Source organism: Nuphar pumila, chromosome 1, assembly GCF_984573655.1.
Source record: "Nuphar pumila chromosome 1, dmNupPumi1.hap1.1, whole genome shotgun sequence".
NCBI lineage: Eukaryota > Viridiplantae > Streptophyta > Magnoliopsida > Nymphaeales > Nymphaeaceae > Nuphar > Nuphar pumila.
Window position 1 is genome coordinate 28,732,487 of NC_143249.1, and position 19,210 is coordinate 28,751,696.

Consider the following 19,210-nt stretch of genomic DNA (forward strand, 5'->3'; position numbering starts at 1 on the left):
CTGTGGCCAACAATTTTTTTTTTTCATAACAACTTGACTAGAAAAAAATGAGGGGTGACTATTTAACTTGGTTTGCATAAGACCAGTTGGTTCAATGCTTCACTGACAAGGTCTCAGCCAAGTAACTAAAGCCCAAACCAGCAGTTCAAGAAGACCAGCCAAGTAACCTAAGTCAACGGAAGTCTAGCACCTAGGTTCGATCCGAGGTCCCAGCCCACATAATATTAATACTTCATTAAGGTTTAAATTGTAATTTTGTAAAAGGATATTTAAGACAATTTCGTAACAGCACAAAGACGCACTTCACGTTAGGTCTCGTTATCCACGTGTCATGTGCAACCTTCCCCACGTTGCTGCGGGGTCCACTATTCGGCGCGTGGCCAGGTCATACATCCAACGTGGTAATAAAACCACGTGTCATCATCCTGCCGAGTAAAGAAGGCGTCGGGGAAAGCGCCAACTAGGACGAATTGATGACGTGGTGGTATCTAATACGTGCATTTAGTCAGCCTTGGGCCCATAGTGTGACGTGGCAGTACACGAGGTGAGAGGCGATGGCGTGCATAAGAGAGGGGGCCTTTTTTTTTCTCCTCTTTTTCCCTGTGAACTGAAGCAGAGAGAGAGGGGAGTTGCAGCTACCCTCTTCCATGGCCGCGGACGGCAACGAAATTAGGGTTAGCTTCTGCATTGCGCCGCCGAGCCCCGGCACCCCTTCCGGTGGTATCCGGCCGGGGGACGACCCATCGCCGGTGCCGCCATCATCGCCTTCGGCCGAGGTTGCGGCGCTCCCCGAGGATGATTCCTCCTGTTGCGGATGGGATCCGATGGTGAAGATCGAGCTCGACGCCGCGCACGCGCTCGCAGAGTTTGCGCAGCTCGCGTTGATGGCCAGCAGGGGCCTCCAGTGCCGGCGCCGCAGATCGGAGGGGAAGTGGGGCGGCCGGGGCCGACGGTCGGGGAAGCAGCGGAGGAGCGCGGAGATTTGGAGGAACTCGTTTCGGGATTTCGAGAAGGCTGCATTCTTGCGGGATACGAAGGTTCTGATTCTTTCCCTATTACTGTTTCTTGCATCTTTTTGTCCTTTTTTTTTAGAGTGCGGAGGCTAAAAATATGCATTTTCCTTCTTCCTATTTTGTTATTCTTAATGCGGTTGTGATTTTTTTTTGTGTTTGGTTGGATACACGAATGGCATTTTTTTTTTAAATAATAAATTTGGTTTTGGCTCTTTGTGATTCTTTTTTAGCTTAGTAGCGCATTTGTTCCTGCAATGGGATTCAATTATTTTTTCTTTTTGGGATTAGAGGAGAGCTCAGTTGACTATTAGATCATGGAGGAGGAAGAGGATAAATAGCAGGGAAAAGGAAGACAATGTTTTGTTCAGTTGTTGTTACGGAGCCCCAACTGTCCACAGTGTGGATGATAAACTTTTCAAAAAAATATGGAGGACCTAAGTTGAGATGTCATCTTGGCTAATGATCAATTAGCGAAAACCATTGACAATGGAGGGCAGGAGTCTCTTGGCTTCTAGCTAGTGTATCATATAATAGAGGGAAGTGAAGCCAGTGTCTCACCTATTTGCAAGCTGCTGCTATTTAAAGTTTTTTTTCTTTTTTTCAAGGCTTGGAATGTGCCAATGGGGAGAATAAGTTGGAAACTAAGATGGTTTTCTTCTAGGTAGTTGCATCAAGAATCATGGGAAGGGATAATTGAAGAATTGTCATTGGTGGGTTAAAATAATCTGATGGCTAATTTGTTGAAAAGGACTGTGTTGTCGTCATGACCTTATTAGAGAGATCCAATGACTTTGAAGTTGAACCTTCAGTTTGGGGGCTTGGACCTAAGTCAAATATTTCTCAGGTTGGTGCGTTCTGAATTAGGGATGAACCAAATTTGTAGCATTTAAGTGCCTCCTGAATTAGGCTGAGGACGTGTTTGAATCAGAGTTACCGGAAGCTTCTTATATAGGTGGGAAGCACACTTCCCGGAAACTCGCTTTGGAAGCGCAATACTCCTCGCTTTCGAAAATTGAAGGGAATCTCGATTCTCCTACATTTCTCTTATGCTTCCCATAAGCTTCATTCATGTTTCCTACATGCTTCTTATATGTCCTTTCATGCTTCTTTCATGTTTTCTATGTGTTTCATCTCATGCTTCTACTCACTCTCTATGTGCTTTCTCTAAATAGGTAACCATCATTTTTAGATGTTGACAAAAGTTTAATTACACTAAAAAATCATGAAACTTAAGAGTAATCATTTTTATTTTAATTTTTATTCGCTTCCCATTTGATTCCCGTTTCACTTCCCATTCAATTCTAATGTTGTTTCCTGTTTGATTCACATTTCATCTTCAATAATTTGATTCCTCACTTCCCGCTTCTTATAAATTTCAAAATGCCTCGCTTCTCACTTTCGCTTCCCGTATCATTTCCAGCTTCTGCTTCCTAGTCTGGCAACCTTGGTTTGAATAGCAGGACGCACTCGAGTGGGACCGACTGGTCCTTGCTGGGGTGTAGTCCTGTGATTGATATGCGGGAACCAACTGGTCCGGCGGGGCCCTGTTGCTTCCCATTGCTTTATAATTCAGAGGTGGGTGACCTAACCTCGGTCCTTGACAAACTCCGCCTGGTGTGTCCAGGTGGCATTTGTCCACTGAGTCAAACGCAGCCTGAAAGAACTGCTTTGTGCAATTTTCTCTACAAGGGTGAATATTTTTTCGTTTTGAGGAAATAATTTTCTCATTCTGCAGTTATATATAAGAGGACATGCAGAAGTGTTTTCTTTTGGACTTGTGTATTAACATTGTTTAATGGATTATGAGAGATTTCTAAAACATGCATCTTTTTGTTAATGCAAAGTATTGGGCCGATAGGAAAAACTTTGCCTGCCATATGAGATGAGGTATCCATCAATTAAAACTGAGAAGCCCCTGTTGACAAAATAAAATTCAATAACAAACTAGTTAGAAAAAATAAAATCATAATGATAACATTATAATAGGATGTTTTTTGTTATCATACAATATGAACGAAGAAGGATAACTTGTCTAATATCTTCAATCACAAAAAAACATAGACCGTGTTCTCTATGGTAATGAATGCTTGTGCAGGTGCTTGTGGATGCACATTCACAAATGTATGTACACCTAATCACCTATAGACTTATATGGCTGAGATTTCTTTAATATCCATATGCTAAAAGACTGGCAAACTTCCTGCATTTCTGATGTCAAGTATATGTGCTACTTTGTCTTTGATTCAGGCCCTTAATTTGAGTAAACAAGTTCAACAACCCCGAAAATCTTGCAAGCCTATAGTAAAGAAACATGTAAAGCTTGAACTGCATGTTGATTTCTCAAGCTCTGATCAAAACCTTAAGGCCACAAGACAGACACCACCCTCCAGAGGCAAACCAAAGCAACAATTGAGTGAGGTTTGTAAGTGTAAATGCCATCTTCTTATCTTTTTTTGTTTATGTGGAGTTGTGGACTATCATGAAGTTAATAGTTTCAACTAGAAACTTTCTCTAGGCTGAGAAGGAGGAAAGAAGATTGCGGAGGATTCGAGCGAATAGAGAGTCAGCAAGGCAGACTATCCGTCGAAGACAGGTAATGATTTCTATTTAGCTTGACATGGACATCATTGGACCTATTCTGCTGTTCACCATATTCGATACAAATTCACCAATGCAAACTCAGATCTGCTATTGCTTTAGTTTGACTCATTTAGTTAGAGAAAATAAATGGAATTTCTCAAAATGCAATGAAGAAAGTAGTCGAAATTATAGCAAATATTTTTACTATCTATTGCTATTTTCTATTCACTCTCGTTCCTGTACAGTGTGTTTATTTTTTTGAAATTGTGCATGCCTTTTGAAGAGATCACCTTGATTAGCATCCCTGCCATAGCCACTGGTATGCCATCACCATCACAAAAGAGTATTATGAATAAAATGGTTGCTTGTCATCCTCCCCAAACACCAGCCCCCACCCCCTTAATATGTAACTGAAATAAATGAAATTAAAAATCATGATACCAAAGCAATAGGAGTATCCTTTTTTTTTCAGGACTTTTGTAATCCTAAAAACAACTTAGATTAAGAAAGAAAGGAATAAAAAAGAAAAATAATTTTCCCATCAATGGTTTTAGATAATTGAGGGACTTAACATTTGATTGTTTCCTTTTTTTGGTTATAAGTCCTGAATCTTGTGATTTTTTAAATAAGCTCTTGATTCTTGCTTTTGTCTCATTTATCATAGGAGTTTCACCAGTGGTTTAAGTCCACTTGGGGGCATTCTTGTGTTAAGAAAGAAGTACTGTTACTTTGGCATGTTTCAAGGGTTTCTAGGTTGTTATGTCCAATAGCTTTGGTTGTAGGTGTTCTGCATGCGCCAACTCCAGCACGGGTGCCATTAGCAAAAAAACTTTTAAATTATTTTATGCTTGTGCTTTGACCTTACAATTTGAAACATAAGAGAATATAATGTGGGGTTAACCTTTACCAGTGTTTCAGGTTTTAGTGGAACCAATAGAAATTCAGTGCATGCTCTAGTAGAAAATATCAAATTGTATGCTCTTGCTTTGCATCCGTCTTGTTATTCATAGCCATTAACCTAAAAAGTTGATGTTTCTCTTAAACAATTCACTACTTGTCCACTTCTCTGATTATCTTATTTGCGTTCTTGTGCATAATCATGATTCTTGTTTTATTTCTGCTAGGCTCTCTGTCAGGAATTAAAGAAGAAGGCTGCTGACTTTTCATTGGAAAATGAGAGTATAAAGCGAGTAAGAAACAACAGCTTTGATTTTACTTGCTAGGGGTTAAGAATGATAGGCATTTGCTTGTAATATTGCCAAGAAATTCAGTGCATATAAAAGATTAAACAAGTGAAAAAATGTGATTTTAGTATATCACAATTATTATATTTATCATGATTTTTTAATAAAATCATGATAGTATAAAATGAGTAATAAACAATACCTTTTATTGACTTTCTAGGGCTAAAGATATAATAGGATTTTCCTGTTCCAAGTTATGTGGTCACAAATATTGCAAAGAAATCCAATTACTGAATTTTTTGGTGATAAATGTAAAATTTAAACAAGCCCTTTGGGGTGTTTGTTTCATCAGAAAACCTGGGAAATAGACCTTTTATATGGAAGTGGGCCTGTTTCCCACTGGCGGTGAAACAGTCACCTTCTGGGAAACAGGCAGCAGGGCCCAGCTTCTTTCGTATGAAACAACATGCAGGGGGCAGTGTCTCATGCAAAAGCCATTTCATGTGTCCTCTCTTTCTGTGGGGCGTAATAAACACCCCTTCAAGTATTTGCATTTATTTTTCTTTTATAAGCTGAAAATTGGTCAAGATGTCTACTGTGAAATGTCAGTACTCTAATGATTATATTTTCTCTCTAGCAAACGTTGGTTTAAGAGTGTCATATCTTTGTCCTTTTCATATAGAATTGTCATGTTTGTTTCGACCTGAAACTGGTGTTTTGTCAGACTAACAGCCTGATTTGTTCAAGGCAGGAGTCTATGTTATTATAATTTACTGGATGGATGCTACTGACAAACTTGGTATCTGAGTACTTCTATGGAGACATAAAATGTATGCGATGAAAAGAATATAGAAAAGACATAAAATGTATCTGAGCACCGACCATCAAATTTGTCAAACATCATCTGGATGGTTGTGCACGTCCAAACTTTCATCAGCAGCTGGTTCTGAAACATGGACCTGGAATGACTTCATAGACAACTGTAGTTAGACTTTTTTTTCAAAAAGTTTCATAAGCTATCCGATTACTCAAATAACTTTATTTTTTCTGATATATGCAATTGGAACAGGAAATTGAGTCTACCATGCTACAGTATCATTCTTTAGTTGACATGAACAAACGTCTGAAAGAGCAGGTAACTGCAACATGGCTTCATATACAACTAGCAATGTTCAAGTGGTGCTTGTGAAAATGTTCAGTATGAAGTATGTTTATGACTGTTGTTTCCAGATCAGCCAGTGTCCAACTGTGGAGGTAGGGATGCCAGTGGATCGGATTTATCCGATAACTGACTGAAACTGACTCCATTTAGTTGGATTTGGTAAGCTGAAACCATATCCAATTATAATCAGATTTTCATATGGTTTTGAATTGTTTGCTACCGAATCCAATGGATATCCAGATTTGATGGATATCCAAATCCGGTTACATGTAAAAAGTCAGATATGCTATGTGGTTTTCACTATCCAAATTTGAATCCAGATCCATTCATCCAACATATGATTAGTCCTATATGATATTGGCCACATTTGACCCGATTCTGAACCGTTTACATCCCTATGTGGATGTTTCACCGACTAATGGTTGAGCTGGGCCAAATTGACTTCCTTAGAGTTTTCCAAGTCGGTCGCAAGTCTTATTGTGTGATAGATGAAACTGGGCTCACCCTGGATCCATTCATATGCATGATCAAGTCCATTAATTATCTAGTTCCATTTGAAGCTATCCTTTCAACATGATGGAGTTCTCCTACTCACTGCAGTGTTATGGTTTCTGGTATGGGAGCTAAACCAGCTGAACAGGCAGTCCTTCCAAATGTTTAGTCAAGCCCATGATTTAAGATCTCCTGAAACTTACTTTTAATGCCATTAACTAATCATCTTTTTTCGCCCCACTTTCTAAATCTATTACTGGGCAGATTGCAGCGACAGATAAGGATGTCCCACAGGGCAGCCCATCAGAGGATATCAAGGAAGCTCCACCAGAAGATGCCTACTGCAAGACAGGAAATGTGATGTCTTCATCCATGCAGTTCCCTCTGCTATTTTACAATGGAACAACATTTTCTCAATTTGCGTGGCCTTCCGCCATGCAGGCTTTAGATCCTACTGAGTTACCGTCTGTTCATCGTGAGATAAACCCATTGACAGTATGTGCTAGCAATCTGCCTAATGGAAGAGACAGATTTGGAAGGCAGAGTGGACCCATGGCCCAATTCTTAGTACTTCCTTGTCCATTAATTTATCCCATAAACGACCAATCCTCTCGGCCATTCCCTTCTGTTTCCCTTAGCTCAAGTGAAAGTGATGGTGGTCCAAACAATTCTCAACATGAGACAGACGTATCTTTGAAACTGATGGGTGACATGGGACCAGAAGCCCTTGATGGGAAAACAAAAGTTTGCAGTTCAACAGTGGATGTTAGTAAGATAGAAAACAAAGGTGATGATTTTATGAAGAGGCCCAGTGGACGCTCGGCGAATGGAGGAAGCAGGATATCAAGGTGTCACTCTAAAGCTCTGACCCTCATACCAATCACTGAAACTAAGGAGCCCTTGAGTCTCAACCATGATAACTTGGTTCTTGCAGATTCAGACTCAAGAAACTGTGTTTCTTTCATGACCCCGCACTCACTTCATCCAACTGGAAAGATTCAGGATAAGCATTTGTGTCACAGTAAGCGATTATCAGATATGGCAGCTGCAGCTGAAGCTAGAAAAAAAAGGAAACAACTCACAAAGTTTAAAAGCCTACAGACCAGGCAGCTCAAGCTTCAGTGCTGAGCTGAAAAAAGAAGATTTTTTTCTGGATAAACCCCTTAGACCTTTTTCTGCTAATCCCGAATGCAGAAGTTACTGTTTTAGTTCTTGGTGCTTTGCATCAGAAGCCTCGAACAGGAGACCTTGTAAAACGCAATGTATGTAGTGGGAAACTTGGCTCTTTAGTGAATGTTGAGCCTCTCTAATTAGGTGGTATTATGTTGAGAAATACTTCAAAATTTTCTAAGGATTTGCTTCTTTTTTTGATATGTCGAAGCAATGTAACTTTTAAGCTTGGTGATTTAGATATAGATGTATGATCAAGGATTATGTGCATTAATGAGTTCAACTATGCATTTCTGGTTTGTGCCATTGTTTGATATTACTGTTGCATTTACTAAGCAAAGGTTTCTGTCAATATGGTTAAGTTAATGTTATGAGAAAGATGGGATTGACGTTGTACAAACAAACAACTTGGCGTGTACAAGGAGCGTGACATACAGATTGTTGCTTTCCAAAATAATTACTGGTTGTTTTTTGCTTTTTTTTTATATTTACAAGGATCAAAAACCTAGTCATGCTGGCTCTGTGTGCCGTAATTAAGGTCATTGTCCTGGTAGTTAAGAAGAAGCTGTAATAGAGCCAATAGAAAGTAATATTACAATAATATCTATCACAATGATGATAAAATAAAACCTGTGTTTTTATTTAAATGTGTTTTTAAGCCTTTTGCTCAAAGATACCACCAATTTCAGTGAAAGTTTTATTCTCACGTCTGGTAAATTGAGCTTCGTATGAAGTTTCAAATGCATACATAAAGTATACATGAATCACTGGAAAGTTTATATATATATATATATATATATATATATATATATATATATATATATATATATATATATATATATATATATATATATATATATATATGTGTGTGTGTGTGTGTGTGTGTGTGTGTGTTTCTTAAGCCCCCTTTTCTTTAGGTCTTGATAGGCTCTTTCAAAATTTGTAGTTTTAAGATTTTTTCTCAAGTCTAACACCTAGATGTGATCTATAGGTTTTGTTTAGTGGAAACCTGTTTTTGGATTGCCGGAATTTGACATGTGTAGAGGTTTTTTGGTGATCCAAAATCAATGGCTATTAAGGTATCAGTTTCCTCGGCTCATAAAAATATGTTTTTTTGACCAAAAAACACGATCCAAGAGTTTATTCCCACTAAATCGGGCATGCTAAACACATCTAATGGTTCATATCTATCATAAAACACTTAAAACATACGAGGCAGAATGAGAAATAAGGCCTAATATGTTCAAATATATCTGAGTGATACAAATATGCAAACTGAAGCATGCAGAGTTGTTTTTTTGTTTTGTTTCTTCCACTGGCAAAAAGCTATCAATGATTTTTTCATACGCAAAGAAGGCAAAAAGATATGTACGAAGGAGTAGTAACCAATGTCCACACTTGTGGAGGGGTGACAAACAATTTTCCTATAACGGTTGGGTTACATCAAGGATCTCCATTAAGCCCTTTCCTTTTTGCTCTAATGATAGATGAACTTACGAGATCAATTCAAGAAAATGTGCCGTGGTGAATGTTGTTTGCTGATGATATTGTTTTGATTGATGAGTCTAGAGCTGGGGTTAATGCTAAGTTAGAATTATGGAGACAAACTTTGGAAGCAAGAGGTTTTACGTTGTGTAAGAGTAAGACAAAATGTATGGAATGTCAGTTTAATAAGCAACAAAGTAGTGATGAGAGTGTAGTGAAGCTTGGTGAGCAACAAATAGCGGTGGATGACTATTTCAAATATTTGGGATCTATCATTCAAAAGAATGGAGAAATTGATGGAGATGTAAATCATAGGATTAAGGTTAGGTGGATGAAATGGAAAAGTGCAACTGGAGTGTTGTGCGATCGTAGAATGCCATTGCGGTTGAAGGGGAAGTTTTATAGGATGACAATTAGACCCGCTTTACTATATGGTACGGAATGTTGGGCTGCCAAGAGACATCATTTTCAAAAAATGAGTGTAACTGAGATGCGTATGCTTCGATGGATGTGTGGAAATACACTAAAAGATAAGATTCAGAACGGGAAAATACGTAAGAAGGTAGGCGTTGCATCCATTGAAAATAAGATGAGTGAGAATCGTTTACGATGGTTTGGGCATATTTGGCGAAGGCCTAATGATGCTCCAGTTAGAAGGATGGAGAAATGAAAAAATCTATTAGCTAAAAGAGGTCGAGGTAGGCCTAAGAAGACTTGAATGAAGATGATAAGAAAAGATATGAATGCTTTGAACCTCACTGAGGACATGACATTGGATAGAAATGATTGGAGGAGAAGGATTCATGTGGAGGACCCAAAATGATTTTCTTTTTTGGTTCATATCAATGAATTACTTTTTGTTTTAAGACTCGTTCAACTGACCAACATCGCTTGGTGATTGTGTTCTTTTTATTTTTAATTATTATTGTGATAAAATCATTTATTAAAATTTAGTTCTTGTGACTTATGCAAAATCAGAACTTATATGTCAAATAGGGACATCATCTATAGTCTGTGTCAAGTAAGCACAAAATTTATTTAGACCTTTGGGTTTTATTATATATGGTCGAATGCTAGTCTCAGGGTTGGACAACTTAGAGAGACTTTCTCCTAGAAGCTCTCAACATGTTGACTGCCACATTTCAGAACCTCGAGAATAACAGGAGTAATGGTAATGGTAACGGTAACAACAATGACAATCATGAAGGCAACAATGGTGGGAACAACACCGAAAACCATGGAGTGAGTTACAAATGCTTTATAGAGTTGAATCCTCTATCTTTCTCAGGAAAGGAGGACTCCAACATAATTGATGACTGGATTCATGCTATTGGCAAAAATTTTGAGATTTTAGAGGTCCCTATAGATAGACAGGTTACTTTTGTCACCTACCATCTACATGGAGATGCTAAGAGTTCATGGGAGACCATGCGAGAGGTACAATACATACCAGCCCAACGATAGAAGATTACCTGAGCGCAGTTCTCTGAGGTGTTCCTACATGCACTTTCCACAATATGCGAGGGACTGCAAGATGCAATAGTTCCTCGATCTTCAGCAAGGTAGTAGGAAGGTGACAAAGTAACACTACCTTGTTTAGACATTGGAGAAGTATTGTCCAAACACCTACACCACTGACGAGGCTCATGCCAAAAAGTACGTTCATGGGCTACAAGACGAGTTGAGGACCCGAGTTCTGACAAGTTGCCCATATATATATAATATGGAACTAGAAATTTGAGTTATGTTTGGTCAAGTACTCCTTGCCCCTAAACGTGAATAAGCTACTGCAGCAATGTACATCAAAGGATGGTACCATGTTCCAAGGTATACAAATACAACATTTTAAAGTTTTTTTTGTCAGATGCAGTAGTAAATTATCGTTTTATTTATGAGAGGGGAATCCCATGTGAACTTCAAGTCAACGCTCAAATACTTATAAGTAGATACAAAAACTTCCTACCAAATACGGTAGTGCCCTTTCCGAGAGAGAGAGAGAGAGGATGTTTTCTCTATCTTTGGTTTCAAGGAAGAGTTGGAGGGTTTATCTCCTCCTCCTGTTGTCACTCTTGATTTTGACAGAAGCAGCCTTAGCAGCAAGGTTTCCCACTCCGAAAAGGAAATCATGCGAGTATAAGAGATTCAAGGCATGCTATAAAGTACAGCTATGCTGCCCTCCGCAGTGTCCCATGGATTGCAGCATTGACTGTGCTTCTTGCAAGCCTGTGTGCAGTAAGTACTGCGTTTAATGCATTGGTAGTGCGCTTAGCCATCACAGTTGGAAGTTTTAAAGTTCATAAAATCCAAGGCTGTATTTTGTGCAAAATATATGGTTGATGAACTTGTTCAAACTTACACACCTGCCCGCGTTGCTTGATGGGAGCAGGCTTGGGGAGAAGGTGCTAACCTCTTTGTCCCAGGTTCGACAGACACCGGGTATGCGGGTGCCTTTAACTGGCGGGCTCTGTAAGGGCTTAGATACTTCGCAGAGGGATGGGCCCATTAAGTGACCAGTTTCTCGGCGGGGTTCCTCATTATGGAAAAACTTGTTCAAAGTTCAAACTTACATGCACGATCTATTTGTCACACGGATACTCATTTTGGCCATTGGGAGTCGTAACCCTTATATACTAGTCATCTTGAAAACTTCATAAAAATGGCCGTATCCATGCGACAGTGATCCACAAACTTAAGCTCGGTCGAGATTGTCTGTCGCATTATCCTAGTTTTTAAAAGTTGATATAGATATGGGATTTTAAAGTCGATCAATACATGGGATTGGCTTTGGAGAAAAAACTAAAATAAAGAAAATTATTGTAGAGTGAAAAGCACAAACATCTGGTATTGCTATCATTTTCATTTCTTTCTCTTGAAGTATTTGGTTCAAATACTAATGGCTAATTGCTTCATGTATGACTTTCACTCTTTCCAACTTGTTGTACACATATTCCATCAAGATGTGTGGAGATAATCTCCATATCTTTGGCTTTGAAGAACTAGGAAAGGCTTTTGTTGTGAATAATTGTATGGAATATTGATTCAGTTAAAACTTTCATGTTGCTACTTTTGCAGACTGTGACAGACCAGGAGCAGTGTGCCAAGACCCTCGCTTTGTTGGTGGGGATGGCATCACCTTCTACTTCCATGGCAAGAAGGACAAGGACTTCTGCCTGCTCACTGACTCCAACCTTCACATAAATGCACACTTCATTGGGAGGAGAGGGGATGGCATGCTGCGTGATTTCACATGGGTTCAGTCCATTGGCATCCTCTTTGATAGCCACCAATTATTTGTAGGTGCAAAAAAGGTAAAGTTAACCAATTTTTTTCTGTGCACAAGTCACCTGTTTTTAATTTATTTTTGTCAAAAAAACCCGTGAAAAATAAAACACAATCAGTCTGTAGTTGCAATTATCCTGTTCTCGAGCAAATCTCGTTGAGGGAAAATCTCATGTTATTTAAAAATTTCTGATTTTTCTCTGAAATATCTCAGGAAAATATATATATATATATATATATATATATAAACAACGCTATATACAAAAATATTTTATATTTAATATATATACACACACACACTAAACTATAAAGAACACAAATATACGGAAAATCATGCCTAATGCATTAATAATCTCATTAAAAACACAATATTTCTGGAATAGGTGATTTTTTGTCAAGCTTGCATGTTTTCAGCATGATATCAGCTAATAAAAGTACCACATTGAAATGAAAAATGTTCAAAACATGGGCAATGTTTGTTGCAATTAAGCAGACACTATGTAAATATAACAATGATTATGGATCATTCTTTTGTGACTACATTAACTTTAGCCAAATTTTTCTTGATTAGTTGAAGTGTGGAAGAGTGCATGGAAGATCACTGAATCACTTCATTCCTCTCTTTTTAAATAGGTAGCCAAATGGGAGGACAACGTGGACCAACTTGCACTGGCCTTTGATGGCCAACCCATATTCCTTCCCAGCAAGGAAGGAGCAATATGGGGAACTCAAGCTGCCCCTTCTATCACTATTACTCGCATCAGCGAAGCTAATGAAATAACAGTGGAAGTCATGAACAACCTCAAGATAACTGCAAGAGTGGTTCCAATCACTAAGGAGGAGTCTAGGATCCATCGCTATGGGATAACAGATGGTGATTGCTTTGCTCATCTAGACCTGACCTTCAACTTCTATTCACTAAGCGACGAAGTGAGTGGTGTGCTGGGACAGACATATGCACCAAACTACAAGAGCCAGGTTAAGATTGGTGTGCCGATGCCGGTCTTGGGTGGCAATCGCGAATTTGCATCGTCCAGACTCTTCGCAACTGACTGTGCTGTCTCAAGGTTCAAAGGCAGCATGCCTGGCGAATTGCCAACTACTAGCGAGTTTGGGAACTTGGAGTGCGTCAGTGGAATGAGTGGGCACGGAATTGTTTGCAAGAAGTGATCAGGAACAAGTGCCAGTTGCTTGCACCAGCACTAGAATAAGGGAGTTTATGCTCTTCAGTTTTCGTATCGATGTTGAATGGTGCATCATATTAATGAATGAGCTATTTTTCTCTGTGGAAAAAAAAAATGAATGAGCTATTTTGCAGTTCAATATTTTGCAAACAAAATTTAGTTACCTGAATACTTTTGTTACTTAGATTGCCTATGGGAGAGATGTTATTTGGCGACTGCTACCAAATGCTAAATAACCATTTTAGTGTGTGATCAAAGAGTTACGTGATGTTGAGGGGGGAAGAAGATGGGGATTATGTGGATTGTTGTTTCAGAGGAGAGCAGATCAGGTTAGATAGAGTATAACCGATCAAGGCTTCATTCAGGCTTCAACCCCTGCTGCACATCTCACTTGGAAGCTATGCATTCAACAGGAACTGTGAGAGTGAGCTCGCTCTCACGCACATCGCCATCAAGCGAGATGTGCGGTGGGTGTGGAATGTCACCGAAGAATCGGTCATATACCATCAGAGCCACTTTCTGCAAAGAAAGTGGGTTCATCTCATGTGAGAGCAGTTATAGTGTATACGAGCAATCAATTATATGCAATCCTCACGCACATCTCATTTGATCGAAATGTGTGTGGGATCCACACTCAGCTTGCTAACGATGTTGATGGTGAGCAAAAAAAAATTACATCAAATGTGGTGCAAGGGCGGGAACCCCTTCATCACCCTGCATGCTACAACATCCCATCGTCTTCCATCAACGTAACCAGGCGATCCATGTTGGGATCCTGTAGCTGCACATAATAAAATTAGAGTGGAGGGGGTACCTGAAGAAGCCATTGAGGAACCATGATGGCTGGTGATTGGCGCGGGTGGCTTTAACGGGATGAGCTTCACTCCTCAACCGGACTGCAGCCCTCTAATGAGCGGAGGCTCCTTCAACAGTCAGTGAGTAGATCCCTCGTTCCCTCTCTAGACGAAAAACTCAAAAATAGGTATTTTCTTCCTTACTGTGCTTTTCTCTTGATGCTCGCTTATTTTTTTAGGGTCACTCATGGATACACTCTTTATAGTTGCAGCGTGGGATCAGTTTGTATGTTTATCGGAAGGAACATCAAACGAGAAAGTTACAAAAAACGTGGGTAACTGCCACACATCGTGGCTTATCCCAACATTCTCCCACTTGTTCCGACGATAAACCAGTAAACTTTATGAGAATTGCCTGATGAATAAATTAGCCTTTAAAATCTATTCTACAGATCCTTAGTCAAATCTATAATTCTTATGAGATTAACAACTATAATGAGAATCAATAAACTGTATGTGATCACTTTATTCATATGCATATGTCAAAATAAAGAGTTTAACAAGCTCATCCTCAATACATGTTCGGAATACAATCCCGGTGTTAGCCTTTTAGTAAGATGATCAACAATCATCTCTTTGGTATCAATATTAACAATATGCACTACATGATTCCCTGTCCTTTTTTTAAAAACAATACTTTAATTCCATATACTTACATGACGTAGTACTTTTATTGTTATTCGAAAAGGAGACTGCAACTTCATTATCACAGTAGACCTTCAATGGCTTCTCGATGGAATTGACCACATTTAACTGTGATATGAAGTTCTTCAACCATATGGCCTGCGAAGTAGTCTCGTACAATACAATAAATTCTGCCTCTATGGTGTGAGCAACAGTGGTCGTCTGCTTCCCACTCCTCCAAGAGATCGTGCCCCCAGCAAGTAAGAACACATACCCAGTAGTAGACTTTCTACTATCAAGGTATCCTTCTAAGTCCGCATCTGAGTAGCCAGTGACCTCGAGGTGATCAACTTTATGATACATCAACATATAATCTTTTGTCCTTTGCAAATACCGCAAGACTTTCTTGACATCCTTCCAATGAGATATGCTTGGGTTAGACTGGAATCTACCAAGCATCCCTATTGCAAAGAAAATATCTGAACGTGAACAAGTTTGCGTGTATTGCAAGCTGCCAACAACTGATGCATATGAATAAGCACTCATCTGTGCTTTGTCAATTTCGTTTTGTGGACAATCTTTTAGGCTCAATTTGTCACCTTTTGATATGGGTGTTGTACCAAGAGAACAATTTTCCATCCCATATCGCTTTAATACCTTATTTATGTAGGATCTTTAAGAGAGACCTAGAAAGTCTTTTGCTCTGTCTCGGTGGATCTCTATGCCAAGTACATAAGCAGCCCCACCCATATCTTTCATATCAAAATGTGATGCAAGAAACTGTTTTGTCTCTGTAAGTAACTTTATATTGTTGGTTGCCAACAAAATGTCATCCGCATACAACATCAATCTAATGAACTTACTCCCACTTTACTTAAAGTATATACATTGATCAATAATGTTTTCTGTAAACCCGAAAGTCACAATGACTTGAAAAAATTTAATATACCACTGTCGAGAGGCTTGTTTAAGTCCATATATTGATTTGTTAAGCTTGCAAACCAAACGATCATCTTCAGATAAACCAAAAGGTTGTTCCATGTATACCTCTTCATTCAAATCCCCGTTGATAAATGTTGTTTTCACATCCATCTGATGTATCTCTAAGTCATAATAAGCTACGAGGGCCAAAATTATCCTCATTGACTCCTTAGTTGAGACAGAAGAAAATGCCTTATTATAGTCAATGTTGACTCTTTAGTTGAGACAGAAGAAAATGCCTTATTATAGTCAATGTCTTTCATCTGGGTGAATCATTTAGCAACCAATCTTGCCTTATGTCTCTCTATGTCACCTTTGGAGTCTCTTTTGGTCTTAAAGACCCATTTACACCCTATGAGTTTTACTCCTTTAGGTAATTTGATAAGATCCCACACTTGATTCTTAGCTATAGAGTCCAAATCTTCTTTCATGTTTTTTATCCAGTGCGAAGATTGTTTGCTTTCAACAACTTTCATAAAAGTCAACGGGTCATCATCTATATCTATAAAATCATCAAGCTCCTGAAGGTACACCACATAATCAAGATGTATGGCAGATTTTCTAACTCTTGTGGATCTCCAAACATGTCATTCTTCAGGCTCAGATTGAACTTATTCATTCTGTTCGTGCTCTTCTGCATTGTCCACAATAGACTCATTTTGGATTTGTGCATCAACAACTGGGTGATCAACCACATCATTATTAGAAATAACAATATGGTATCTCTCGGTGTTCTCCTTAACAGGTGGCGAAACTGAATCCTGTATTTCTTCAAAACCAAGGTTTTGAACTGCACTTAATCCAACTGAACCATCTTCAAGAAATTTTGCCTTATCCGTTTCAACAATCTGTGGTGAATGAGATGGGCAGTAAAACATGTATCCTTTTGATCTCTCTTGATAACCAATGAAATATCCACTGGTTGTTGTTGAATCAAAGACTTTAATGTGAGGGTTATACAACTTAGCCTCTGCAGGACATCCCCATATGTGCATATAAGACAGTGATGGTTTCCTACCTGTCCACAAATCGTAAAAAGTTTTAGACATAGATTTCGTAGAAACCTTATTCAAAATATGCACAACGGTCCTTAAGGCTTCACCTCACAACTTCATAGGAAGTGTTGATTAATTCAACATAGCCCTGATCATTTCTTTAAGCGTATGATTTCTCCTTTCAGCTACACTATTCTGATAGGCACTATCAGGCATGGTATATTGAGGCACAATGCCTTTCTCTTTGAAAAATCACACTAATGGTCATTCCCTTTGTCCTATCTCAGTAAACCTACCATAATATTTGTCACCTCTATCAGACCTGACTATCTTAATAACTTTATCGGTTTATTTCTCTACTTCTTTCTTAAATTCCTTAAATATTTGAAAAACATCAGATTTTTTGAAAATCAAGTAGAGATACATATACTGTGAATAGTCATCAATAAAGGTGACAAAATATTTTTTACCTGTTTAATAGGGGGTAAAAGGTTCATATACATCCATATGGACTATCTCCAATATCTCACTATTACGTTTGACACCCTCTTTATATATATTTGTATGCTTAACCTTTATGCAATCAACACACGGATCATTGTCGGTAAAATCTAGAGATTTTAAGATCCCTTCATTTACAAGTCTCTTTATTCTCTTTTTAGAGATATGACCCAACCTTCGATGCCAAAGCATGTAAGATTTATCATTAATCATGCTACGCTTATTCCCAACCAATGCATATTCAGAAGTCAAAGACTCCTGAGTTTAAATCTTCAACGTTTAATTTGTATAAACCATCATAAACTAATGCAGAATCAATTTTAATAGAATTTCTGTAAATGAATAACTTAAAATTTTCAAACTTAAAACAATATCCAAATATATCCAATCTTAAAATTGAAATTAAGTTTCTACTATATGATGAAACATAAAAGACATCATGAAGATCCAAATCTATGCCTGTATCTAAAGTGATCTTACAGGTCCCAACACCCTTCGCATGCAAATGCATCTTGTTCCCCGAATAGATGCTCTTGTCATGCATTGTTGGTGCCCTTCTGTTCAGGAACAACAGTAGACAGTTGGAAATATAAACAATAGCATCAGAGTCAATCCACCAGCTATTTTCAGGAATTTGTAATAAATTACATTCATGAGAAACAAATGACAAATTACCTTTCTTTTCCAACCACTTTTTGTACTTTATGCAATCTGCCTTCCTGTGTCCCTCCTTACAAAAGAAGCACTTTATGGAAGCAGACTCAGATTGCTTGCATTGGGATGTCTTATCCCTTGCTGACTTCTTCTTAGCATTTTTCTTGAATGCATTCTTCTTTGGTCCTACCTTGGAGCCATGAGAAGCTATATGTGCACTTTGCACTTCTCCTTTCAATCTCTCTTTCTCTCCAACACACTTGGACATAAGTTCATTGAATGTTCATTCATCATTATGCGTGTTGTAAGAGATTTTGAAAGGTCCATACTCCAAAGGTAAGAATGCTAAAATTAAATGCACTAGGAATGAGTCAGAAATTGTCAGCTTCATGTCATTCAGCTTAGATGCTATGTTCCTCATTTCCAAAATGTGCTGACAAATATTACCCCCTCCAGAATATTTCATAGTTATAAGCTTTGACATTAAGATACTGGCTCTAGCCTTATTTGAACTCACAAATTGTGTTTCAATAGCACTCAGAAATTTCCTCAATGTCCTGCATTGTGGGATAACACTGCGAATATTCTTAGCCACTTTAGATTGCAAAAGCAACATGCTAAGCCTATTCGAGCACTCCCACTTCTCAAAAGCACTCTTTTATTCAGCAGTGCTTTGATCAGTCAGGCCAGCGAATTCATCTATCCTTAGGACCAGATATAAATCCATATACCCTAATGTAAAAAGAATAGTTTCTTTTCAATCACTAAAATTAGATCCATCAAAAAAAGATATAAAACTTGAACCATCTAAAATCACATAACTAGAAACTGTATGACAAAAGACATGCATAAAAAAAAAGCATATATGAGACAAACCTGATGGAAAAAGCAATTAATAAAAGGCCCTGAATATGCTTATTTTTGGGCGAGTGTAGGGGGTCATTGGAGTCCTACTTTGGTAAGAGCTCCGACACACGTAATCACTTCGCCTACCGACCATAGTTGGTAAAACTGATACTCATGTGAAGCTAGACCATCAACACATGGTACCT

At 38.5% G+C, this 19,210-nt stretch overlaps 2 protein-coding genes across 3 annotated transcripts; both read left to right on the forward strand.

Annotated features, from left to right (window-relative positions):
• The first annotated feature begins 619 nt into the window (after window positions 1-619).
• Window positions 620-7,896, forward strand: LOC149848515 (uncharacterized). Of its 2 annotated transcripts, none has more exons than XR_016432864.1 (4): window positions 620-1,037; window positions 3,261-3,606; window positions 4,718-4,783; window positions 5,529-5,571. XR_016432864.1 is itself a non-coding variant. In XM_090011793.1 (4 exons), the coding sequence occupies exons 3-4, from the start codon at window positions 5,862-5,864 to the stop codon at window positions 7,557-7,559; spliced, it is 915 nt and encodes a 304-aa protein (XP_089867919.1). In that variant the 5' UTR covers window positions 620-1,037; window positions 3,261-3,606; window positions 5,847-5,861; the 3' UTR covers window positions 7,560-7,896. The 2 variants fall into 2 exon arrangements, 1 of the variants encoding a protein (XP_089867919.1); XM_090011793.1 differs by lacking the exons at window positions 4,718-4,783; window positions 5,529-5,571 and adding exons at window positions 5,847-5,912; window positions 6,696-7,896.
• Window positions 7,897-10,211: 2,315 nt separating this feature from the next.
• Window positions 10,212-13,535, forward strand: LOC149848516 (uncharacterized). Its single transcript, XM_090004543.1, has 4 exons — window positions 10,212-10,523; window positions 11,270-11,318; window positions 12,159-12,394; window positions 12,999-13,535. Exons 1-4 carry the CDS (start codon window positions 10,212-10,214, stop codon window positions 13,533-13,535), a joined length of 1,134 nt encoding a protein of 377 aa, XP_089860669.1.
• The last annotated feature ends 5,675 nt before the right edge of the window (window positions 13,536-19,210 follow it).